A 26,209-nucleotide genomic window follows, 5' to 3' on the forward strand; every position below is an offset into this window, starting at 1 on the left:
TTATGGCTTGGACACACCCGCTGACTTGTAACTTCAGCAGAATCCGGAAGAGATTAGGGATAAACAATGTTGCAAGAAGATTACTCCACCAAACAATACTGTGACGTTTGACCCTTGAAGTCTGCGTGTCTAAAAAGTAATTTTAACTGCACGTGATTTAAGGCGCACCGACTTGTTTGGCTTAGAGCGATATTCAGCGCGACTCTCCAAACACATGCTGGGTGTAGCTCAAGTCCACCCAGTTATTGGTTGTTTTACTCCTGGCATACTAAACATATTAATTACAAACTTACAATTACACGTAACGTTAAATTGATCGTATTGCTAGCTAGCACCATTCTCTTCAGAAGTCATGGGAAACGGAATGAATAAGGTAAATGTAGCTAACGTAGTTAATGTATTTGTTTCTTGTTAGCCAGCTAAATACAACTTCCAAGTGCCACGATGGTGCCGCTTACCTAGGCTATAGTTTTTTTTATAGCTAACGTTCACAATTATTCGTGCAATAATTTGATGTGAACACGAAACATATAACTATTGAGTGACATTGAAAGTCAGTCATTGTTAACATTAGGTAATTAATGATTGAGACTATAATGGCACACTGCAATTCCCAGCTGGATAGCTAACATTAGCCGTCTGTGCTGTTGCTAGATAATCGAGGCATTAATCAGCTGTAGATACGTAAACTATTGTAAACCTACTAGAAGCAGTTGTTTTGTTTTGAGGATTTAAAGGCTTTTCTGAGCTGCTTGAATTTTCATCAGCTCTTCTCTACTCAGAAGTTTATTGACGTCTACGGTCTGCTGAAATCTATCCGTTTCGAAATGCTAATCATTTAGGTCACTTAAATATATCTTCAGAAACGTGTTTGTAAAGTATTCACAGTAAGCGGTTCCTTCAGTAATACGTTTCTGTCTATCAGTTTGTGAGCCGCACTATAAATCGTAGCCTATAAATGCAGACTAGAGCGACATCGGCTTCAGGTTGTGCATTTGGATATAAATAACTGTGTAGCACCGCCAAATATTTGCGTGCCATTTGACCACGTAGTCATGAAAACATTTGTTGTGGTAGATGTTGTTGGTGTGGTTGTTTTGTTATGCAAGAAAATAAATCATTGTCGCATAGTAACCGTAACTTTCTTTTCTACTCAAGGTTGTTGATGGTCTGTATCTTGGAAATATAAGAGGTAGGCATGTCTTTTAAATTTTTACCGAATATGACGTGGGTACAAGAAACAACTAGTGCATGTAATTGAATCTGATACTCTTGGTTGTGTGAAATGAAGATTTTCTTGTTCTCTTCCACGCCAAGCTGCGATACGGTTGTTTCCAAACACGTTCATTGTTTGTCATGGGGTTTGTATTATGCCCAAACCTCATCCAATGAGTCCTGTCCAAGTAGGCTACTCTAAATCCATAGATGAATTCCAAGCTGTGGTTGCCATGCTTGATTGTCTTAAACGGAGATACGATTATTTAACCCAAACCACATTATTGTGGTTTATTTAAAATCCACAACATCGTCAAAAGTTGTTAGACAATGGCAGTTTAAAGCTGAAGTGCTTCAGTAGCTGAAGTAGTATTTTGCTACAGTATTCAAACTGCAAGGAATAACTTGGGTTCGTTGCTTATGATGTTGCAAATATGTTAAAATTAGAAGGGGGGGAAAAATGGTACTTAAACGTTGCAGCCCATTTAATGTCCATTAATCTGCCTGTGTGGTCTGAGCAGATATTGAGTAGGTTGCAATTACAAAGGCAGAAAACAATAATGTGAAGAACATTTGGCAAGTTCGTACTGGTGTGTCTACAAATCACTTGCACTGTCTGGGAATATGAGCAGTGTTCAACCATTTTAATCTGTGGTGTCTGGCCTGTTTCTAGTTTTAGCTGCAGTGATGATCTCAACAGAACATGATACAAGTAATGCCCCTCAGCTGAAAATAGGCCGAAGCTTTGATAGCATTAGAAAAACTCCCATCCTGTGAAACTGTACATGTGTATGGGTTTGAGCTTTGTTCTTGGCCGATGTGAATAGCCACGATTAGGTAAAGCGCACGTATGGAATGGACGTGAGGGCATTATTTTACTGAGCTGTTGTGAGATCCACAAACCTTGTTTATCTGATGTTTTGAAAGGACGTTGTTATATGTAATTAAGTACAATTATAAAGGAGCATAACATCTTTGAGTACAGTTGGCTGTGTGTGAGAGAGTTAAGATGTAGGATAGGCTGCTGTACTGCTGCAAAACACAAAATCATTGGCTATAGGTTCTGCTGCACTGGTGTATAGCATTCAGTGTCCACTGTGTGTCACTATGTACCCATGGAAAGCAAATTAAATGAGTCTAGATTTCCCCTTTTTTGTGTTTTGGAACTGCAGTGGATGCTCATACTTTCAGCAGTGGGGATATATTTATGTTCCACTTGACCTGACTTGATGATGCAGGTTAATTCACTTTAATTGGGGATTGAAACAATTAATTTGAATAAAAACTGCACTGTGAAGTAATTTTCTCTTCCACACAAACACTGGTTTTCACATGCATGCATTCAAAGTGTTCCTTGTGTTGCCAAGGTAAATGCAGTTTATGAATATGTGAATTGATCCATGGCAGTCAGTTCATATCAGAATTGATTTTTCTATTTTTTTTTCTTTTGGGGAATTGGGGAATTAATCTCTAAAATGATTATCTTATACACTAAGTATTTTAGAGTAAGAGTTTTACCATTGAATACTTATTGTGTGTCTTCCAGACTCTGAAAATACAGACAGTTTATCCAAAAATGGGATTACACACATCCTATCGGTGTACAACAATGCCAAGCCAGTACTGGAGGTAGGTGGAGCTTTTTCTGGGAAATTGGGTTTCTGGATTGTAAAAAGTAAAAAAGTTATGTAAGTCCAATGTACAGTATGTGGTTGTGTGTGTGTTTTTTAAAAATGTGTTGCATATCCAGTTTTGTCGGATTAGACTGAGATCGCATTACTCTTAGCCATTGTGCTCAGTCAACCGAACTTGACACCCAGCCCAAAAGCAGTGTCTAACAATCCCTGCACACTTATTTTAGTGTGTTATGTGTCTGTAGAATGTGGGAGACTGGAGGAGACTCTTGCTTGGGGGTGTTTACATTCATATCCAATGCTAGTGGAATCAAGACCCAGACAAGAGCTCTAGATGCGATTTAAACAAATCTGATCAATATTGATAATTAATGTGACAGATGTTGCATTGGTGAAGATATTGAAAGACAAATGGGGCCTGCGTCTTACTTGCCTTGCTCAGTCATGCCATTTTGTGAGATTGGCATGATGTTTACAGTAATGCGAGGAACAGGTGGCATGCCAGTTTCCATATATATTAAAGAAAATTATTTTCACTGAATAAAGTCTTCTGTTTTGTACATGAACACAAAGACTTGTAGTTTTGCATTAAGATGGCATCAACTTGTTTTTTTCCCCCTGCAAAATCAGCTTTACAGTCAGCTTTATATAATACATTTGTACACAAAAAATAGTGTATACTTAAAATTATTCACAAGTATATATATTTTTCTTGAAACATCCATACACTTGCGTGGTTCTTGAAAACATTCCTTGAGAATCAATACTAAAAGAACTATACATGCTGGTTTTGTAATGTGACACTGCTCCTGACCACTTGGGGTAGCCAGTTTCACAGAAATGAAAGTATAGAGTTACAGTTATTTGATATTCACTCTGGGGAACCGTTTTTCCATTATTAGTCAAACTGCAGTGCAGTCCATAAGTATTTGGACAATGACCAATTGTTTTGTTGTTTTGGCTCTACTCCGGCACATTGGATTTGAAATTAAACAATGAATATGAGGTTAAAGTGCAGACTGTCAGGTTTAATTTGAGAGTATTTACATCTATAGTACTGGTGCAAATTATGGAAACTCTGCATTTATAAACAGAGCTTGACTATTAGTGGAATATCTCACAAAAATGTCTCTTCGGCATAATGTGATATGTAATAATGTATTATCAACATATGAAAAAAATGAAGAAATAATCAGCACTCGTGTTAAACAACAATCTTTGCACCTTCATATATGTTTTAGTTCATACCTACATAATTGAGCAGGCTAATGTGTCTTGTTGAAAATTTCATTAAGCATAATTTGTGCCAGTACTGTGTATGAAGTGAATGTAGGAATTGCAGTCCTTTTTATACATAGTGCCGCCATTTTAGGGGACCAAAAGTAATTTGACGATTTGCTGATCAGCTTTTTTGGCTGGCTGTGTGTTGTTACATCATTAGTTCATGCACAAGAAAGCTACCATACGGTCTAGTGTTGATTCTAGGTGTGGAATTTGCAGTTTGGGACCAGTTGCTCCTGCTTCTCAATATAAAGGCCAAATAAGTGTCACTGCCGGTAAATCGATTGTACAGAAAAACAACTTCAACTGTAGAACAGATCAAGAGCACTCTCCAGGATGTAGGCGTAAGATGTGTCAAAGACTACCATAAAGTGAGAACTACGCCGTCATAACCTTAGGATTCACCACAAGGTGAAAACCACTGGTTAGCCTCAAGAACAGAACAGCCAGGTTAGAGTTTGCTAACAAAAAGTACAATGGAAAAAAAATGTAGTGTTATGAAACAACTTATGGACAGGTGAGATGAGTATTAAGCTTTTTTTTTCTTTTTTTTTTACTGTGGCAGCACAGTGCCCAGAACCCAAAAGGCTTTGATTAACCATTACTCCCAAATAAATTGAGTACATTCCAATTTTGTTTCTCCCATAAAGTAATCCTGCCGTATGTTTTTATTTCCCACATGCAGAGCTTTACATTTAGCTATATTGAATTTCATTTGCCAGGTTTCACCCACTTCTGGATTTTGTTTAAATTGCCTTGAATTTTTTAATAGGAGGCCCAGCTAATAGTTTGGAATCTAAGTTTTGTACCATCTGCAAATTTAACTAATGTGCTTCCAATGTCCCTGTCAAGGTCATTGAAATAACTGAGGAAAAGCAGTGGTCCCAGCACTGATCATTGTGGGACTCAATTTCCCACAGTACCCTGCTCAACTAACACTCCTCCTACCACTACTGTTCGTGCTCTACCCTGTAGCCAGTTCCATACCCACTCAGAAATGCATCCTGTAATTCCTAGTGTCTTCATTTAGCTAAGTTTCTCATGTGGGACCTTATCAAATGCTTTTTGATAATCTAAGTAAATAATATCATAAGCCTTGTTATACCAAAAGGTTTGTCAGGCATGACCTTCCCTAATGAAAACCTCACAACATCACTTAGCATGTTCTTGTTTTTCGAGAAACAAATCTAACTTGTCTCTAATGATAGATTCCAGTATTTTACACGTGATGCACGTTAAACTGACGGGCCTGTGATTTCCAGGACCTGTACGGTGCCCTTTCTTGTACTGTATATTTGTAGTGTTTTACCGTGCTGTCGTATAAAATGTTCTGGCCAAGTCAATCTCCAGTTCTAAATCCAATTGAATTTACGTTTCACTTTCTGAAGACAAAGCCTGAAGGCAAAAAAGCCCCCAAAACAAACAGGAACTGAATATGGCTGCAGTACTGGCCTGGTGGAGCATCGCCAGGGTCGATACCCGGTGTCTGGTGATGTCAGAGTTGCAGACTTCAGGCAGTCATTGAATCTGAAGGATTTGCAACCAAGTACTGAATATGACAGCTTTATTTAAAATGTAAAAAAATGTTTTTAATTTCTCCAATTACTTTTGGCCCCATGAAATGTAGGGACTATGTGTAAAAGGCCTATAATTCCTTCATGGATAACTGCATATGGATGTAAATACTTTTAAATCAAAGCTGACATTCTGCACTTTAACCTTATCTTCATTGTTTCATTTCAAATCCAATATCCTGTAGTACAGAGCCAAAAGAACAAAAATTGTGTCACTGACCAAATGCTTATGGACTACACTTCATTTAAAGGGGGGGGGGGGGTTTCTTCTGTGTTTTTGTTTGCATGTCAGTTTCCCGGTCGAAGGTAAGAACCAAGTAACCCCAACGCAGCCTGTGTGGAGACTTGTTTCCAGAGGCTGTACATATGAACCGATTGATTTTTATAAAAATGTATTCACAATCATAAACATTAGCATCAGTTTTAAAAATTGTGTTACCACTACTTTCTTTGTGTGCAACAACCCTTGGTTGCATAAACAGTACAAAATGGTTCCAACCAAAAAAAAAAAAAGACAGTTTTTTTCAATGAAGAGTGATAAGTTATTCACATTCCAACCAATAACAGGATGTTAGCCATGGAAACATCACCTTCTGAATTCTTAATCTAGCTTAAGATTTAGGAAGGCCAATCAAAATAGACACGTGGTAGTAGTTGTTCACTATGGATCTGGCTCACTGTGGGAAATCTGTCAAATGTCTTTCTTTATTGCAATAGAACTACTTTCGGAAAAATATAATCAAACGAATTGGTCAGTGACACAAAGATAATTAGAGTTTAATAAAACAGCAAAGAGACTGAAAGCAAGGCAGACCCTGAAAGGTCTAATTTTTTTAAATTTACTTTTTTTACCCATCTTTTATTAGAGCTTTTCTCTTCTGTAATTGTCTTATTTCATGACATTTGTTTTTGCTTTTCCATACACAGGACAAGACCTACCTTTGTATTCATGCAGCTGATTCTTCCTGCCAAAACTTGTGAGTATTATTGATTCCTATTATTATTGATCATTGAATCCCAACATGCTTTTTCTCCACCTGTCTTTTTTTAAATGTGGGATCAGTGAGTTAGAAGTACGTCACTTTTAAACACTCTATAGATGAACGCCACTTTGTAAATGGTCTTTTAGTAAGCACCAAACGTCTGTCATTGTGAAGTGCTGTAAATATCTTTATAAGGATGTTTGCTGAGAGTGTGTCCTGTATATTTGTATAATTTTTAATTGGTATGCACACTGTGCAAATAGACATAAGGCCACAAAGTCATGTGGATTTCAGGTGTGATAGGACCAATAGAATTAAGGTGTTATTCTTCTTTGTATCACAATTTTCTTCAAAACTCTTACCGCATTTAATAATAGTTCCAGTTTTTTCCACATTGTTCCAAAAGATCTGGTTTTTTCATTCCTTCAGGTAACATGTAGTTAACCTGCATGTAAATGGTGCTATAATAAAGTAAAGGTGGGTTGATATATTGTTGAATTAAAATCTCAGTCAAATGTTCAGCATTGTTAACAAGCTGTGTTAAAATTATAACCATGTGACTTACCAGTGATGTTGATTATAGGGCTGTGTGGATCAACTGTTGATCAGTGTCTTGGAGACTGGCTGTTAATTAGTCATTGAGGGACAGCATCTTGTCCAATCAGGGTGTGACGACACCCTTCGTGTTTGGGAATAAAAGGGGAAGGAAATTGCATATCCATGTTGATTTGTGATCCTACCATCTCTCACTCCTCGAGTCCGCCGTCTGTTTGGCTGGAAACCTAGTGTTTAGGACTGTTGAGATTTGCTTTGCTCTAGTTGCCAGACCAATGGCAGATCGGTAGCAAGAGTTCTGGAAAGCATAACTAATCTTACGGTGCTGTATTTAAGAATACGCCTTTGTGGGGGTCACCTGCGCTAGGGTGGCTAACAGTGCTAGCCTTGGCTATTCATTACAAGTTTATACCGCTTGGATAAATTATTTTGTTTATTTTATTTAAGTCAAGGTGAAAACCCTCCTATCTGCACAGTTCCTTCTGTTATTTTCTTTTCAATAGTAAGAATTTGTCAATTATAAAGGGGAAGGAAGCAAATATTTTAGTTTTCTTTTAAACTGTAGGGGCATTTGTTCTTTGATTCATTCGTTCATTAGTGTATATTAAAGAGGCATTTGTTAATATGAGCTGATTGGTACCTTGCATGGCAGCCTTTCACCATTGGTGTGTGAATGGGTGAATGAGAGGCATCAATTGTAAAGCGCTTTGGATAAGAGCACAATATAAATGCAGTCCATTTACCATTTAATTTAGTCTTAACTTCTATTATTTACAGTTTAATCCCCCTTTTCATATTTTATGGGGTTGGTGCTCTGTCTCCTTGCTGAAGAGCCACAGTTTGGGAAAACTGTACTTCCATAACAGTATATAGCACAGTGCTGTTCTTCCCAAATGTGCAGTCTCGTCTGTAAGTAAACCAGTGTGTGATACTGTGAAAGGCCGCTCTTTTTGAATACATATGAATTAATACATGGGCTGACAGCCCCCTTCCTCCAACTAAAATGCACTTCCATAACTAATAAGTAGAACTTTATTCAAGTTGAACTTCATAATAATTCTTATGAAAAAGAGACTAATAAACTTCTGAAATTGAGTTAATTGGCTGATCTATGTCCTCGTGGTGATTTTTAAGTAGCAGGAGTGTTACAGTGATGTGATTATCAGAGCCCAGTAATGTGCTGAACGGACTGAAGCAGTTTAAGCAGTTGTGTGAAAATTTTATAAACGTGTCTGAGAAACGGTTCTGTATGGTAACATAAGAGGAAGCTACTTTGAGGATTCAGCATTTTGGGATTTCTGTATGTTTATACTGTCACCATGGTCTTGAGTAAAATATGCCCACACAGCAACAGTGGGAGCATTCGGGGAACAGCGGTTAGAGCAGTACTCTCTGGATATGAGAGAGACAGACTTGCACTCCCAGGAAGGTGTCACTACAAGCTGCTCGTGCCAATTCCGGCTGTATGAAATGTTTTTAATAATAATAACAACAATAATAAAATGATAATAAATGTGTATTATTAATAATAATAATAATAATAAAATAAATAAATAAATAAATAACAGTAAGAACAATAATAGAAACAATCATAGTAGTAATAGTAATACTAATTATTATTATTAGAATTGTTGTAAATATAATAAATATTTGCATTGGGTAGATGGACCAATAAACAATGTACAATACCGGAAGTTTGAGGGATTATAGTAAACTTTTCTCCGTCTCAGGAATGTGATGTTTTTTGTTATCAAATTAATTGGATTTGGAGGCTACATGTCCCGTTAAGGTAAAGGGGGAGAGTGGGGGGACGTGAAGGAATCAGTTCTGGCTCTTCTTTAAAAACCCGAAGGCTGAAAGGATCTCTCTCCGTTTGTGAGCAGCACAGTAATTAGAAAAGTGATGAAGTTCCCTGCAGTCACATGGCAGTCCTGTGATGTGTCTGTGGGCTGCTGTTACAGCAGTGGGTAGATTCCCTGCCGCCCCCTGGGACGGCTCTGTCTGTAGGCTTCCCTCTCGCGCTACATGCGTTGCGCGGGCAGCGGCAGCGGCGCCTTTGAAGCGTCGCGACTGGACGGCGAGGATTACATCGTGGTCTGGTTTCTTAAGTTATTTTTTTTTTAAATTTCCTGCCGTGATTGCCACTGTCATGGCCGGGGACTTCTCGGTATTTGAGCAAGCTTAAATAAAACAGACTGGTACTTTTCAGTGCGACACGAGGCACGGTGCCACAGGCTGTGTGTGGGTGTGGGTCGGTGTGTGGGCGTGTGTGTGGGTTGTGTGTGTGTGAGAGTGATCGGGAGAGTGAGAGTTTCTGAGAGTGACTGTTTCTTATCCCATTGTCACTGTCAAGTGTGGGGGACATTGGGATTTGTGTAGGCATACATCCATTTAAGGATGTCTTAAGGACCTGCACCTCCATCATCATCTTCTGTATTATTGAAAACTCTTTAATAATTGAATTCAGTGAATTTGATCCTCTTACTGTAGCATATGATAGTCACAGTATATGCAGTATGCCCCTCAAGGACATTTGAGCCTCCCATTGTCGACCAATAGTTTACCAATCACTTTACTTTCTCAGGTCTTCACAATGACAATATTTTCAAAAGTTTTTTATTTAGTAATTAAAGTCGTGTTGCACAATCAGTTGTCATTTTGTGTCATCAAAGAACAAATACCGCTAGTTTGCACGCTCAGAGGAAGCAAGTTTTGTATTGCACCATACTTTATTAGCCAATAATGTAACACATTGTTAAATTCACGTTGGGGGGGGGGGGGGGGTGTTGATGTGTTCCTGGATTTATCTGTTATTCTAGATTGCTGTCAACTAGCCTTTTCTTGTTTATTTTTTTTTGTTTTTTTGATTCTAGAAACTTTATTTATGCTACATGCAGGCACATTTAGCCTGCCAGGTTATGTAGTAGAGGCAGAAACTCTGGGCGTGTTCAAGACCAGGCTGGGATACGGTGTTAGATACTATTTAGCCTGTAGGTAATCAGAGCACTGGGTACAATTTAGTTAGGAAAATGGCGAGCACTGTTACGCTAAATGCTCTGTTCTTGTGATTGTTATGTTACGTTACATTACGTGCGTAAATGCATTTTAAAACTTGTGACAGTGCATTTATTTAAACTCAAAAGTACTTATGAAAGAATTTAGGTAGTGGCTTCAGGATTGAGGCGATGCAGACCAAAGTGAAACGGCTCAGTGCTATTAAATATTTATCAATTTCAGTTTCGACATTGCCGTTATTTCCCCCAACGCATCCGAGTCGTCGGATGACGATAGACATGACTAGCCGAGCCAAGAAAGGGTGGCGAGCTGACCTTGTGCTCCTGCTGCATGCCTCTGGCCCTCTGGCCCTCTGGCCCTCTGGCCCTCTGCCCCTCTGCCCCTCTGCCGGGGCTCCTGTTGCAATCGAGCAGCCTGCAGGCTGCAGAGGAAGGAAGCTGTGCTTCAACACCCAGCGGCACCCAGGCCACCGTGGCCTATTAAAAAACCCTCTGTCACAATCCCGGGGGTTTATAAATAAGGGCAACAGTCTGTCTGCCTGTTTCATCACCACTTCCAAGCCATTGACCACACCTGCAGGGTCAGATGACTGTGACCCCCCCCCCCAACTTCAGTTTTAGATATGGGGTGGTCTTTATCTCTTGACAGTTATTACAGAAAGTTAGCTCAGATCTGAGAGAATTTTTTTTTTTTAGGTGTCCCTTCCCTTGAGAATAACACCAGGCAGGTAACAGTATATGTTTTGGGGTGGAAATGCTTCTGGATACTTAGTGACATGATTTATTCGTAGATTACTAAAATGTTACTAGAATTATCCTTTTTTCAATTAGCCAATGCCAGCCAGAAGCAGATGGGCTCCCCCCCTCTGAGGCAGGTTCTGCTCAAGGTTTCTTATTATGATCAGTCAGGGAGTTTTTCCTTTCCACTCTCACCCTAGGTGTTTTCAGTGGTGTGTTCACGCCTGGATCTCTGTGAAAAGCTGCTTTGTGACAATGCCCTTTGTTAAAAAGCACTATACAAATTCTCTCTTGTGCCAGGTCTCTCTTGAAAAAGAGATTTCTAATCTCAGTGAGTCTAATCTGGTTAAACAAAGGTTATATCAAATAAATAAATAAAATTAACCTATTGCTGCTTTGCTGCTGGAGGTGTTGGATTTACTATTGGAAAGATCCCAACTCCCGTCAGGCTTCCATCTTTTTTAAAATTTTTATATATAAATTTGGCGCCCAACACAGGGCAGCAAATATCCAATTCCCATCCTAATTTGGCATGTCCAATTGTGTGCAGCTACAGCCAAGTTCATACATAAACCCCACAGCCCACTCAAGAGTACAGACATCTGTGGTTGTCATCCGAATCAAGGGTCACTACTACTACTTGGCAAGCTTGCACAGAGGTGAGTCAGAGGAAGACCTGTCATGTGGCTTTGACATGCAGTGATAGACCTCTGGGGGCCACTAGAGAGCGATGAAATGCAAAGCCCTAACCAACTGAACCCCCCCGTACCATATAATCACAAATTTTGCATTGCCCTGTGGAGCTACTGGCCATGGTTGGCACTGGCCTGGTCTGAGTTAAATCTGGGGCTGTGAGGTTCATCCATGCAACGCATGGTGGTGCCTTAACCAAATGAGCCATCCAGCAGGTCATGCTTACGTCCCGATGAGCCTTGGTTCCACTGGCCACATTCGCAACTTATTTACTTCCGCAAGCCAGGCTACGTTTTATGTCGTTATCTTCCACAATCTGCGCTTCCATGTCAGGGCTCGCCGTTCACCTGAAATGCTCCAGGGTGGTTACTTCTGAGATGTTCCTCGCCAAGCACTGTTTCTGCTCGACCGGTTTATCGTCAGCAAAGCTGCGTCACTTACAATGCTGTTGTGTGACCTTAGAAATCATCCCCATACATTACTCAGTATGATAATATTGACATTTCATTTTATGTACAAAATTGGTTGAGCCTTTTAAGAGTTGAAAGATTTAAGCTGATTGGTAAAGCATCATGGCAAACTAAGAGAGAACTACACTGCACAGGATGATATTACCTACTTGGGCATCTCGACTCTGCCTTGCTCATCAGCAGAGACCTGGACCAGTCCTGGCACCAAATGGCAGAACGTGCGGTGGGGTGGGTGAAAGCTTAGGCACGCTAAAAGAGACACATGGAACATATTATTTACAGTCCTGCGAGCAGGTGGAAAGTTTGTACCGTGCATAGGCCCGGAATAATGTCGGATTCACTGCGTCCCTCCTAAATAATGCACCATTCACAGACGTGTAGTGTAGGGCTCAGGCACCGCGCCATTCGTACACGTATTCGCACAATGACTTCGGTCACGATCAGAAACGATGCAGTGGTTTGCAGTGCTGCTAAATTTTTCCTAATAGTACGTGAAGCTGCATGACAAGGGGTGCTGCTGCTGCTGCTGCTGCTGCTGCTGCTGCTTCACTCAAATCAGTTTGATGTAAAAATCTGTGAAAGATGTCTGTGAATGTCACTGCAGCTGACATTTGGCCTGGACTCTTTTAGAATCAGCCTCAGGACTTCGTGTATCTCAGGCTTCCTTCCTCTTTTTTTTTTTTTTTTTTTTTTTTTTTTTGGTGGCTGTGTCTGTATGTGTTCTTTCGCCTTGTCGTACTTAGAATTAACAGGCTACAGTTGCATTGTTTGCTACTTGTTTTGCATTGAAAGGTTCGTTTCATAAGTACACTTTCTGTACTGTTGCGGTATGCCAGAAGGTCAACAAAGGTGAATGTAACATCACCCACACAGTTGATACATTTTAGGAATGTGATGACGTACTGAATTCAGAGAACTCTACTGAATGGAATAGTTTTTGAACACCACTTGAATCAGTTTAGTCAGTTTAGTCAGTTAGTCAGTTTGAATCAGTTTGATTGGGCAGTGGTAACCAGCAAAACATGTTTGGAGCTACTGAAAGTCAGGACTGCATGTACCCTTTCTTAAATTCAAAAGAACATGTAATTGGGCAGTGTCATACATTATACTAGCGGGACTAAAGAAGATTTCAACAGTTTTGTTGTTTATCCGAGATCTATAGCCTATTCTTACAAGTGAAAGGCACTAGACGTGCTCAGCACTGTAACTGCACTTGTATTTTATTATTGTTAGATTTTTTTTTTAATTTATATTTTTTGCTTTGCAATTTTGTTATTCCACTGAATTGTACTAAATGTGTAATGTGCGTGTATTTTCCCGTAATAGGCTGAACTAGTTTATAGTTTCTGAGTATTACCTCCCACCTCTTATTACTTTTACTGTCACTCTTAACCTGGATTTAACCCTAATTTTAAGTGGCTATGGATGTCTGCCAAATGCCTGTAATGAACCGTGAACCTTTGTCATGTGGTTTTGTCAATGGCTATATATCTAGCTTTAATATTGTACTAGCTTCAGTTATTCATTGATCACCATAGGCATTCAAAAGAGTAAGGAGCAAAAATAATACAGAATTAATTTATCGCCATTGCATTTAAAAATTAAAAAAAAAAAGATTTAATTATTTAATATATATTTAAGGCAAGTTCAATGATGTTGCATTTTCATGGATTTCATTATCTTTTGTTGCTCAAGCTTTCTGTGATTCTTGAATGAAACAGGTCAAATAATGTGAGTGAAAGTGAAAGTAGTCTTAATGTCACTGCAGCGACACAGGGTGCGGAGGTTTTATGGGTGTATGTCGAGAACTCTAAGAATTCTGTACGTTTCTTCAGTATGAGTATGGCAGGTGTGTCCAATTCATAAGTTGGCAAGACAAACATCCACTGCCACTCCTTTACAGGATAGTTTTGTTTTTGTTTTTTTAAAGATTGCCTGCAGTAATGTGTGTTGCCAGTAGAGTGAAATATTTTGTTTTGAGTAAATTCTTTAGAATGTGACCACAAATGGCTACAATAGGAAATACATTGCACATTGTACAAGACAGCCGGAAACCTCTGGCTGTGGAGGGGAAAAAGTGCTGATCAGAACAAAAAAAAACAGTTATTCCAGAAAAGAGTGAACAGTGGTATTCTGTCTGTTGTTCAGCTGTCTAGTGCTGCAGTACTTGAGCAAGAATTCCTTGTTTTAAAGAAATTTTCTTGTGAAATTACCACAAAAAAAACCATTTTCTGATAACACATTTTTTTCAGATTGGTTGCCACTAATATTCTTGAACCAGCTGTGGAAATGTAATATTTTCCCTTTTACAGTAGGCTGTGTGATTTCAACCATGTAATCACAGGCTCAGTTATTTATTTAATTATTCTAAATTCTATTATGTCATGTTCTGCTTATCTGAGTATGGAAGGGTAAAATAATTGAAATAAATAATAAATAATAGAACATTGAACATCAGTATTATTCAATATCCCAGTCTCTCTTCAAAACCACCAGTGCCAGTGGTGGGTTTGTACCAGATTTATGACTTTGCATTGTAGCAAAAATGTCAAAATTTGTTCTCATCTGATGACAGAACCTTGCATTATTTTTGCAAACTGTATGCAATTTGAAATGTGATTTTATTTTTTTCTGCAGTGCCCTTGTTTTTATGCACTTACCCACTTGCTAATGATTGCCTTGTCCATTCTCAAAGGGAAACTCTTCTTATAATCTCTGCTTTTAACAGCATTATGGATCATTATGTGGAGCATGAAATTGATTATATAAGGAGGAGTTCACCTGGAATTGCGTAATCGGTTGCCGGGTAAACAGGAATAGTTCAACTGAATTTTTGTTTATCAAAACATGTTTATCAAGACTCTAATTACGGGAACACTGAATTTGTTTTGGAACTCATTGTTATAACATGTATAGCTTGTTGACACTTTAATGAGCAGTCTATATATAATCCGTGCCAATGATTCCTGTAGGGTGATGCAATAGCGGTAGGAAGTCTTAGTGGGTTGTGAATCGTTCCACTTCAGCATCATGAGAGTTTGGGCCCTGCGGCAGTTTCAGCCTGATTCAGTTGACTTGTTCTAGCACAACTTGGGATATTCAAACATAAAATTCTCATTAGTAATAGAACTGACCCTATCATTTACCATTGTTCCACTCAACAGAGGTCTCTGTGAAAGGAATTGTGGTGTATTTTTTTGTATTCCCCACATTACATTACCACCAATGGGGAAAATGAATCAGTTGATAATTATGATAGGACACTCAGTATGTCCTCAGTTTAATGTTCCCGGCGTGCATCGCGATTCATGATGCCATTTTGGGAATAATAATACGAACAGTTCACTTCTATATCTCCTTTATAAGCATGATGTCCTGGACCTGCGGTGAAGCAGATCTAATCCCTGAATCGTTTTTTATTTATTACATTTATTTATTTTTATCCTTTTTTTTGTTCTCCTCAGGTTACAACATTTCAAGGAGTGCATCCGCTTCATTCACGAGAGCCGTCTGAATGGGGGAGGCTGCCTGGTGCACTGGTATGTATCGTGGCCCCAGGATGGACTCATACATTGTGCAGTGCTCTTCAGGGTGACCGCTGCTACTACAGTAGAAGATATCATTTAGTCACTGCCGGAAATGTTGTCACTTAGCAATTAATTAATTAACTCTTTAATATCGCTGCAGGGAATAACTAATTCAGTAAGCACAATGTCCTCAGGGAACACGTATTTTGATGTCTGCAAACAAGCATTTTGACGTTAATCAATGGACAATATGTGCTAGGTGTCTGGCTAGGAAATTTCTATTTATGTTTCAGTGTCAGAGAATTGTTTAGATGACATATTATGATAAAATACCATTTCAATAATATCATTATGATGGACATAAAACAAAACACCCAAGATTCTTTTTAAAAAATCCCATTTTGCATTTGGGTTTTTCTGGAGTAATTTTGATTTTATTTTATATATAACATGGGGGCTTATCTTGTAAATCTGTAAAATTCTGGAAAGATCATAGTTCAAAATTATGTAATGTATACCACCTTTGTTATAGGTTGATTGATTCATAATACAAAGCTGATATGCATTACATTTTCAACATTTTTAACGATGTTTGTGTGTATGTGTGCGTGTGCATGCGCGCGTGTGTGTGTGTATGTGTCCGTGCGTGCGTGTGTGCGTGTGCACGTGCGTGCATGTGTGTGCATGTGCGTGTGTGCGTGTGTGCGTGTGCGCGTGTGCGTGTGTGCATGCGTGTGTGTGTGCATGTGTGCGTGCGTGTGTGTGCGCATGTGTGCGTGTGTGTGTGCATGCGTGTGTGTGCATGCATGTGTGCGTGCGTGCTTGTGTGTGCGTGTGTGTGTGTGTGTGTGCGTGCGTGTGTGCGTGCGTGTGTGTGTGCTGTTTTTGGTTGTGGCTGCAGCCTGGCCGGGGTCTCACGCAGCACCACTGTGGTTGTGGCTTACCTGATGACTGTTACTAACTACAGCTGGGAGGAGTGCCTCTCCGCCGTCAAGGCAGTGCGTTCCTTTGTTGGGCCAAACTTTGGCTTCCAGCAGCAGCTGCAGGAGTTCCAGATGACCATGGTATCAGAGGTATGCTCATTTCCTCAAGGCCGTTCTTTCAAATGAGTGGCACATGCTGCCCCATGCTTAACCCTAACTCAGTGCATTACATTGTAGTTATCATTACCATTTATTTATATTTATTGGGCCAGCAGCTTAGTATTTTATTTTATTGCATTTTATCTTTATTTTTTATTTATTTTTATTCTTACTTATTTATCTTGGTTTGGTTGACTCTTACTCTTCCTACTTCTACTCTACTCTTACCTTTGTCTGTCTGTCTGTCTGTCTGTCTGGCTGGCTGGCTGGCTGTCTGTCTGTCTATAATTTTTTGTGCATTATATATTCACAACAAATGCTGAATTGTGTACATGGTACATTTTTTTATGCAGTTCACACGGAGACATGTCTTGGCTTTGTCAGACAACTCACTGAATGAATCCCAGTTTTTAATGACTTCACAATAGTCTACATCCATGAAATCTCCAGTAGATTTAGGTAAAACACAAAGTACCCTTTTAGGTTTGAAATTTTTAAAAATCCTTTTATTTGAGGTGTTGCATGTTATTCCATGTCTACAGTCCTCTCCATTAACCATTTGCAGCTTCTGAGTGTCTTATTATCATGGTAGACAATCAAAGGTATAGGTTGATCACAAACCATTAAACTTGTGTCCTTTGAGGATATTTTTTTTTTTACGCGTTTCCTTAAATCGCTTAGATCAAACGTGCAATTTCAACATGCCACTTTCCCTGTGGCCCATGGCCTTTACACAACACTTCCAGTAAGACTCTCCAGTACCAAAGGAAATGAAAGAAAGGGTGCGAATATAATTTTTTTCAGTGCATTGCATCATTATTAATCCACTGATTGTTTGTGAGGTGTCTATAATACTGTGGATTGAAGACATGAAACATTTCAGTGACCTTAACAACTAATGTGTTTGGTAGAATTCTCACTACTAGTATAAATAAACTACAAATGTAGTGAACGGGATTCATACCTATCATGAATAGAAGTCGGTGATTATTGGATGTTATGCAGTGATTTTTTTTTTTATGTATTTGAAAGTTCAGAGAGATGTGAAGGTGAGGAAAAACTATATCATTTAGTTTTATGCCCATTACTAATTTCATTATTGGCCATTCCAGATGCAGCACTTCAGATCTGCAGCATATACATTTGTGTGTGATCCGTTACAATGGGTCATTATTGTGTTTGGGAAGGCGCTTTGGCTGTATTGTGATTGGGAGTGTACGCAGTGTGGGTTCTAGAATAGAGGAACTTAAGGGGTAAAAAGGGGCATACTGGAATTGCATTAGAGCAATGAGATTCATCACGTGAGAGTAATTTCTGTCAGAGGCTTGCAACATGCCTTTTCAGGAAGGAGTTTGTTTATCAAACTTAGCTCAGATTACAGGAGCTGGTCCTCTATGGGAGAATGTGTTTTTTACTGTAGATTTTACAGTACTGTTCTCTCCCCCCGTGGTGTGGTGGAGAATCACAGTAAACAATGAAATGTGGATGGTGCTGTACATGTAAAACGTGATGAAGAGCTGTTCATGCATTTCTAGCTCAAAGCATGTATGAGACGACTTCTATGAATGTTTGTGCAATTGTATATACGTTGTTTTGAAATGGGGTGCTCTGAGAATTTGTCATCTAGCTACAAAATGGTCACAAGAGCTACAGGCTATGGACACTGGTCACATAATTTGCCATTTGATTTCTTTGAATCGGTTGTTGTGAATATGTTACTGTCGTGACAATCATAAGAGCTATAAAATGGAAATACCCACTGGCTCCCTAATTTGAATTCAGCATGAAATTTTGTGCATTTGGCATTGAACGTGTATTAAACTGAAAAGAATGTAAAAAGAGGTCAGGGCTTTGTGCAGGTCAGTCAAGTTCTTCCACACCATTCTCCAAAAAAACATTTCTATGTGGACCTAGCTGTGTGCCTGGTGACACTGACATGCTGAAACAGGAAAGGGCTTCCCCAAACTGTTGAGGAAGCACAGAATCATCAGGAATGTGATTTTATACTGCGTCAAGATTTGTCTTCACTAGAACTAATGGGGCTAGCCAAAACAATGAAAAACAGCCCCAGACCAAGGGATGTCCAGATGCTTTTGGTCATATAGTGTTGCTGGGTTTTATATGACCATAATTAATTTTTTATATGAATTTACTTTTTGGTGTACGTCTGTACTTTGTTGTAGGAATCTAAAGGAATCCAAGTAAAGATGCATTTACCACAGTTAATAAACTATCAATAAATATGTTTTTCCTCTTAAAATACTGATACAAGAAATTCCTTTGAGTAGTTTGTACAGTAGAGAAGGTAACATTATGGTTAAATAGCTGTGATGGTTGCATTGCTGGTACCCATTGTAATTCTCGTGGGACTAAAAGGCAACCAAAGCATGGCGCATGCTGGAACACCAGCAGATGAGCACTGGGCCTGCAGTTAACGCTTTTAACTTTCTCACACACACCCATTTCTCATCGTAGCTACCGTTAATTTAGCACAAAGTGATCTTAAGGTCCAGACCCCCAGAATGTGGCCGAGCATTCCATTGTTTAAAATGTCAGTTAAGTTTGGCCCTGTTTTCCAGCCTTAACCGCCTCTAGAGAGAACACAAGCAATCATTGGCTCTCACATGTAACCTAATGGAACAGAACTGAAACAAAATGGCTGCATGTCCTCCTGGACTTCAAAGGTCCTCGTCATGTGATTGGTGTACTCTGAAGGATGTAGTTACTTTCAGGGCTAATGGTATAGCCATCAAGACAATAATGATGCGGTTCTGCGGTTATACTGTTTTTTGTTTTTTTAAAAGAATTATTTCCCCCCTCATTTTTTTTCTCACTGTACTTGAAATTGTTATTTGAGCAGGAAAAAAAACCAACCAGTGTAGCCGCAAGAGCCCAGTTCATGAATAGTTGTGATCTGTCACGTAGTCTGTTTATAACTATATTCTCCCCGGTAAAATATGTATTTCTTCTCCTCCAAATCTCTTGTTAGTTATTGGCTTTTATTGAAATGTCTTATGTAAGACCATGTGGTGTATGGTCTCTTGGGGAATACTGTAACATAGTCACATTACACACAATATTTCCATTGCGAACATGAAGAACCTTTTAGCAAACTACTATCCAGTTTTTAACTCATAATTTCTCTGCAAAAATAGCTCCAGACACCACAAAAGTGGGTTTTTATCTAGGTCAACTAAACACAGACACTGATTAGGAAACACGATGGCGAAGAAGGCTTGCGCACACCCACGGATAATATGCTGTAAGCAGATGGTGGTGATTAGTTTTATCACTCACAAATGAAGCTGCTTGTCATTGTATCACAGACGATGAGGGAGGAAGCACAGGTTCCTGGCAGTCCTTTGTCAGGGAGAAAAGATATTCCTCTTGGAGAGCACCCTCTGATGCAAGTGTTGGGATACTGCCAGGGGTTTCCCAAGAATCTGCTTCAGTGTTGTACTTTCTTGATGCTTATTTTATGTGAACCTCTCTAGTGACATAACAGGTATGCAAGCAAAATGTCCCAATCAAATTGTGTATTATTTAAAAGTGACAGCCTCTTTATAATCCGTTTGCGGGCCTGTTTTTTTTCCTGTTTTTTTTGTAATGAACATTCTTTGATATGTTCCATACATATCAGTTGAATACATTAACATATAGTTCCTCCATTTTGAAAGTGTGGCTGTAAATCCAACAATACACCAGGTAAATGGGGAACAGAGGACAGGTTGCTCCCGCACAGCTATATGTGCTGGTAGACTGTGATCTCAATTTGGGATTAATAAAAAAAAAAACAAAAACAAAGAGTTCCAGTAAAATACTTGAAGGAGTTCGCTGGAAAACTGGAATTCCCCTGGACTGGAATGCGGTCTTAGCTTTCCGCTCAACGCCCCCAGCCGTGCGAGAGCGTGAGGGAATTGTGGGAGTTCTCTGGATCTGCCAATGCCAAACATCCGTTTTTACTGAAGGCCACATGGCGCTGTGCAGAGGAAGCCGACTTAGATTACCGATTACCGAGCGGCACACCTGCTCATTCAGAACCCAGATGTCTTGCTTCTTATGCTTTACATGGTCATTCATCGTCCGTATTTGGCATGTTTCGGAACTGGCAGCATTTCAGGAAAGTATAGGGACTTGTGAGCAGCAGAGAAAATTGGGAATGTCAGTATACACTAGATTTTGGCAGCGGCAGTGTAGCACAGTGGGTAAGGAACTGGGCTTGTAACCAAAAGGTCATAGGTTCGATTCCTGGGTAGGACACTGCCGTTGTACCCTTGAGCAAGGTACTTAAACAGCATTGCTTCAGTATATATCCAGCTGAATAAATGGATACAATGTTAAAAAAAGAAAAGAAATGCTATGTAAAAGTTGTGTAAGTCGCTCTGGATAAGATGCAATTGTAATTTAATGTAATTTTAATTCAGATTTAAAGCCTTAATTTAAAAATCTTGAATGATTACCAAGCCAAAAATAAAAACCCTTGTTCTTAAAAACCATTGCAAGTGCATGCAGACAGCATTATTAAGCAATATCTTAAGCCTGCTCAAAAATAAGAGCCAGTGCAAGAATGTTCATGGTAGTTATGTTAGTTTTGTAACAAAAACCTTATGTCCAGTGAAAATCTTTTCTACATGTAATGCATGTATTGTGTAAATGATGCTCTTTGCCCTTTTGGGTGGGTAAGGCAAGCTAAATTTAAATGCCTAAGCATTGCCCCTTCTCTGGATGTGGAGATTATTTCACAAAAAGGAAGACACCTACAAGAAATGGGTCTTATTTCTGGACCCCACAGGCACTGCAATCAGAGCACTAATTTAGTCCATAAAATGGCGAGTATTGTTGGGCTAAATGGCCTGTTCTCGTCAATTTTTTATGTTGTTTGGCTATGTTATGATTGTGTGGTCTTAAGCCAGAGTTTCAAGCTTGTCTTACAAATCTAAGTTCCATTGTCTGATTGCTTTCATGGAAAAGACAGATGGGCTGAAAGTTGTCTTTCAGAATGCAGAAATAGTTTTTAAATTATTTAACATAGTTAACTGTTTCACATTACTTTTACACCTTTCTGACTTGCTATTTTAATTTAATTGTCAATAATAATATCAATAATCAATAATAATACCTAAATATTTAAAATGTGGGACAACATTTATAACTTCTCCATTAAAGAAAATGTATTTTTATGTAAAGTATGTACATTTAAACAAATAAACATTTTTGTTAACATTAAGAGTTAGGCAGGAGTAAGTGAGCATTTCAGACACTATTCAAAGCTGCAGTTAGTTTAGTAGGACCTTGTTCTTTAGTTTTAGCATGTACATAAATCACTGTATCATCAGCTTATAGTTGAATATTGAGCACACTGAGGGGAGATTATAAATTGAAAGGCTAAATAAAATGGGAACTAAAATTGATCGTTGTGGAACACCAGTAGTCCAGCCAATAAAAGGACACTAAATTGCATACAATACTTTCTTGTGGTTAAATAAGATTCCATCCATAACGTTAGTGTGTTAACAGAAAAAAAATTTAATCTTGAAAGGAGTACATTATAATTTATGGTGTCAAATGCCTTTCTTGAAATCCAGGATGATTGTACCTACTACATCACCTTGATCAAGATTAGCTTCGATCTGTTCAACAAAAAAAGAAATTTGCAGTGTCAGTAGAGTGATGGCTCCTAAATCCAAATTGTATAGGGTAGAGAGGGAACTCCCTTGTATTTAGATAATCAATTAAATGGTCACACACTGCTATTTTGGCTACTTTATACATATCTGGTAAATTGCTTATAGGCCTATAATTACTTGTATCAGATCTCCTGCTTTTGATATAGGAAATGCAACTGCAGACTTCCAGTTTAAAGGAAAATATGACCGTTGAAGTGTGGTGTTTTTGCATCAAATTACATCTAGAAAAAATTCTGTAAAACTTCAGAATCATACTCGCAAACCTCAATGGAGGCAATGGAGAACTGGCATCAGACCCAGTAGCCACAGACCCCTTGCACATCCTCTTCATGACTTTGTTGAAAAGCAGGTGCTGAGCACCCTTTTTTTCCCCTTATGCCTCTTTGTTCTCCTCTCCAGTATCGTGCCTGGCTACGGCAGAGCTACAGTTCGAGCCAATTTAAGGATCAGGAGCAGGTGGGCGAGCTGCTGCGACAGTACGAGGAGCAGCAGCAGAAGGAGCAGCAGAAGAACGGCGATCAGAGATGGGTAAACCAGGCCTCGGGCGTCTACCCTCTGCCCTACAATGCGTACGGCTCGGGGAGCAGCAGCTGATTCTCCAAAAAAAAAAAAAAACAGCGAAGCCCTAGTGTGGGGCCAGAACTTGACAGGGAGCTGCAGGTGCAGCATATTTTTCTCTTGGCACTGGACATGCAAAGAGCAACGGCCCTGGTTAGGAGCTTTAGAAGAGCATTCTTATTCACCACGACCCCAAGCCCACACTGAGATGTATAACGCCGGCTACCCGGTGCTTCCCCACCCAGATTATGATTTAAAGTGAAGAGGCAAAGGAAACAAACCTTTTTTAAAAAATTCAATTCAGGGACAGTTTAACACCACCATTCCCTAATGCCATTCATGGACAATGGATAAAAAGCCAGAACTTGCATGCTGTCATGTTTGTATCCCTGGGAAAAGCCAGTGGTGACACCTTTTCAGTCACATCTGCTGGGGAAAAAAATGGCCTTCGCCGCATTCAATGGGTTCCAAGGAGTATTCCTACTAAAGCCATACAAGGATTTCAGAACAATATGCATAACAAATATATACAATATGGGGTGGGTGAGTCTGTGCTTATGAATCATAGCCATGGAAGAATATAGGAAATTAATTGTCAAACCCACATTTTACATGTAATGTTTGACAATCACTGTAAAAAGAATACAGCTGGTACAAATTTAATAAATGTATTAAATATTATATGTATGGGACATGTTTAATATGCAATTACATTTAATTTGAAAAATAACGACTGCTAATAAATTCTTCGTATAAAACACTTAAAATCTTAATGTGCATTTTTAAAGGTTTTCTTTTTTTTTTTGAAAATACATTTAAATATTCGCAGTGGTACTGAAAATAAAATCAATGTGTTGTACTTGTAAACTACAACGTAATGATAAAACATTCAAATTTGTGTTTTTAAATGTAAATTAATGTATTTGGTAAAATAAAATTACATCAAACTTTTTTCAACTTTTGAACATTGGCAGTTTAAAATAACAAGGGCTAATGCTGTTAGTTGTACTGTAGCCACATGTTGCTCCTTGCTAACTTTTGAAAATTTCTATGGAAGTTGGGCTACTTCATTCCATATTGTGAGTGTAAATTGGGAAATAATAAAACTGAACAATAACTGGCATATCTAATCAACCAGAACCCTACTGGGTTCAATAAAATTGCCCCGTGGTCCCATCCACACTAGAACAGTACCTTAACAGGATAAGCCACCCAGCAGCCCCTTTTAAGTATTTAAAAATGAACTCCAGAAAGTAGATAAGTCATTTACCATGTAGATTCTAAACATCATTTTCTAAACATACACAAAAAAAAAGTATGTGGACACCTGAACAGCATACCCATATGCACTTGTTGAACATTGTGACTGCCTCCACTCATCTGGGAAGGCTTTCCAGAAGATTTTGGAACACTGTTGCGGGGACTCTCTTCCATTCAACCACAATGCTCGCAGCCAGCCTTCCAGCTCATCCCAAAGTGTTTGATGGGGTAGAGGTCTGGGCTCTGTGCTGGCCAGTCAAGTTTTTCCTCACCAAACTCAGCAAATCATTAGTCTTAGTCTTGTGTTCAGTTGATCTTAGTCTTGTGTTCAGTTGCTTGGCGTTGGAAACCCATTTCATGTAGCTCCTGATGAACTGTTCTTGTGCTGACGTTGTGATGTAGTAAGTGTTGCAACCAAGGATTTTTCACAAGCTACACGCTTCGGCGTTCCCTTTCTCTGAGTTTGTGTAGCCTACCATTTTGTGGCTGAGCTGTTGTTGCTCCTCTACGTTTCCACTTCACAATAACAGCACTCACAACATTTTGTGGCTGACTGGAGCAGCTCTAGCAGGGCAGAAATTTGACAAACTGACTTGTTGGAAAGGTGGCATCCTATGACAGTGCCACAGTGAATGTCACTGAGCTCTTCAGTACAACCTATTCTACTGCCAGTGTTTGCCAATGGAGATTGCATGGCTGTATGCTTGAGTTTATGCACCTGTTAGCAATGAGTGTGGTTGAAACCACTCATTAAAAAGCGGTGTCCACATACTTTTGGAAATGTAGTGTATTTTTGCTTTTTTCTTACTTGTACTTAAATATTACAGTTTAGAGTGGAAACTGGTTAGCATTATGTTAGAACATCATGCACCAGGTGTGTTGAGCTCAAAATACATTATAATTCCACCTCAATTTGACTTTGACTATGGTATGCGCGGAGCAGCTGTACATGTGGTGTGGCTCTCCAACAGAAGCTCTGTATGCAGCCAGTCAAGCCTAGACCTTGAGGTTAAATTAAGTATTGGTATTATTACAAAAGATTTCTTAAGAATTGACATCCTTCAAATGGAAGTGCCTAGCCTTCTGGGTATTGCCGAGGGAAAACGTACACAATTCTAAAGAAAGTGTAAAAGCAACAAAGCAATGAGTTGTGGAAATCTCCACAACCAAAACATTTCGGTTTATTGTTTTTTCCAAGCTCTGTGAGTATTTTTGTGACTTGAGAAAATGAAGATACCACTGCCAACTTCCCCAAACTGGACCTGGATATAGGCCACACCTACACTATGAAGGTGAGTGCAAACCACAAGGTAGGCTCACATCCTAAAACAAACTGTGGTCATGTGACTTCACCTTCACTGCATCCGCATTTTATGGTTTCTGAATGATGGCTGTAAAACCGCTATCTGGTCTGGGGTTGGCATGAAAATGTAACGATTATTAATATTTTCCTATTTATCTTTAGCCTCCCAAGCTGGTATTGGACAAAAACCAACACTCGGTGACTCCTGGTTAAGAACCTGTTCAGTTACACTGCAATAACTTCACGCTAAAAAACTACAGTAGTCAGATGACTAAAAACTTTCACAATTACTGCATATTCATTGTGTTGCCAGTGTTAAAATCTACATAGTGCAATTCAAAGGAATTTTGTAAACTGGTTGCAGTGACTAACCAAGTACATTAGCGAGCTCACTTAATCTATATGTCACCTAGCTTTCCCTTTATGTAAACAAATAAAGGTTAAATTAGCACTTAAGTTTCTGTACTAATTGTACAAAATGGGTATACCTGGAACAGATGGCATTCTGCCCTGTACCATCAAGTGTAGTTTCCCATCTTTCAATGGACATATTGGCCATAAGTCAGCTATATTCAGAAAAAAGCATTCTACCAAGAAAAACAAATTATTCCAATTTTTTTTTTTTTCATTGCAAG

At 39.1% G+C, this 26,209-nt stretch overlaps 1 protein-coding gene and 1 long non-coding RNA gene across 2 annotated transcripts in view; one reads left to right on the forward strand and one right to left on the reverse strand.

The window, feature by feature from the left end:
* Positions 1-23,778, forward strand: dusp22a (dual specificity phosphatase 22a). Its single transcript, XM_064313842.1, has 7 exons — positions 1-373; positions 1,159-1,192; positions 2,762-2,844; positions 6,632-6,681; positions 15,622-15,696; positions 16,586-16,757; positions 22,853-23,778. Exons 1-7 carry the CDS (start codon positions 353-355, stop codon positions 23,045-23,047), a joined length of 630 nt encoding a protein of 209 aa, XP_064169912.1. The 5' UTR covers positions 1-352; the 3' UTR covers positions 23,048-23,778.
* Positions 22,273-26,209, reverse strand: part of LOC135242677 (uncharacterized) — a 6,642-nt gene continuing 2,705 nt past the window's right edge. The window contains exon 3 of the long non-coding RNA XR_010326420.1: positions 22,273-26,140. This is a non-coding gene — a long non-coding RNA (uncharacterized LOC135242677). The remainder of the gene's footprint in view (positions 26,141-26,209) is intronic.

The sequence above is a fragment of the Anguilla rostrata genome, chromosome 16 (assembly GCF_018555375.3).
Source record: "Anguilla rostrata isolate EN2019 chromosome 16, ASM1855537v3, whole genome shotgun sequence".
Lineage (NCBI taxonomy): Eukaryota > Metazoa > Chordata > Actinopteri > Anguilliformes > Anguillidae > Anguilla > Anguilla rostrata.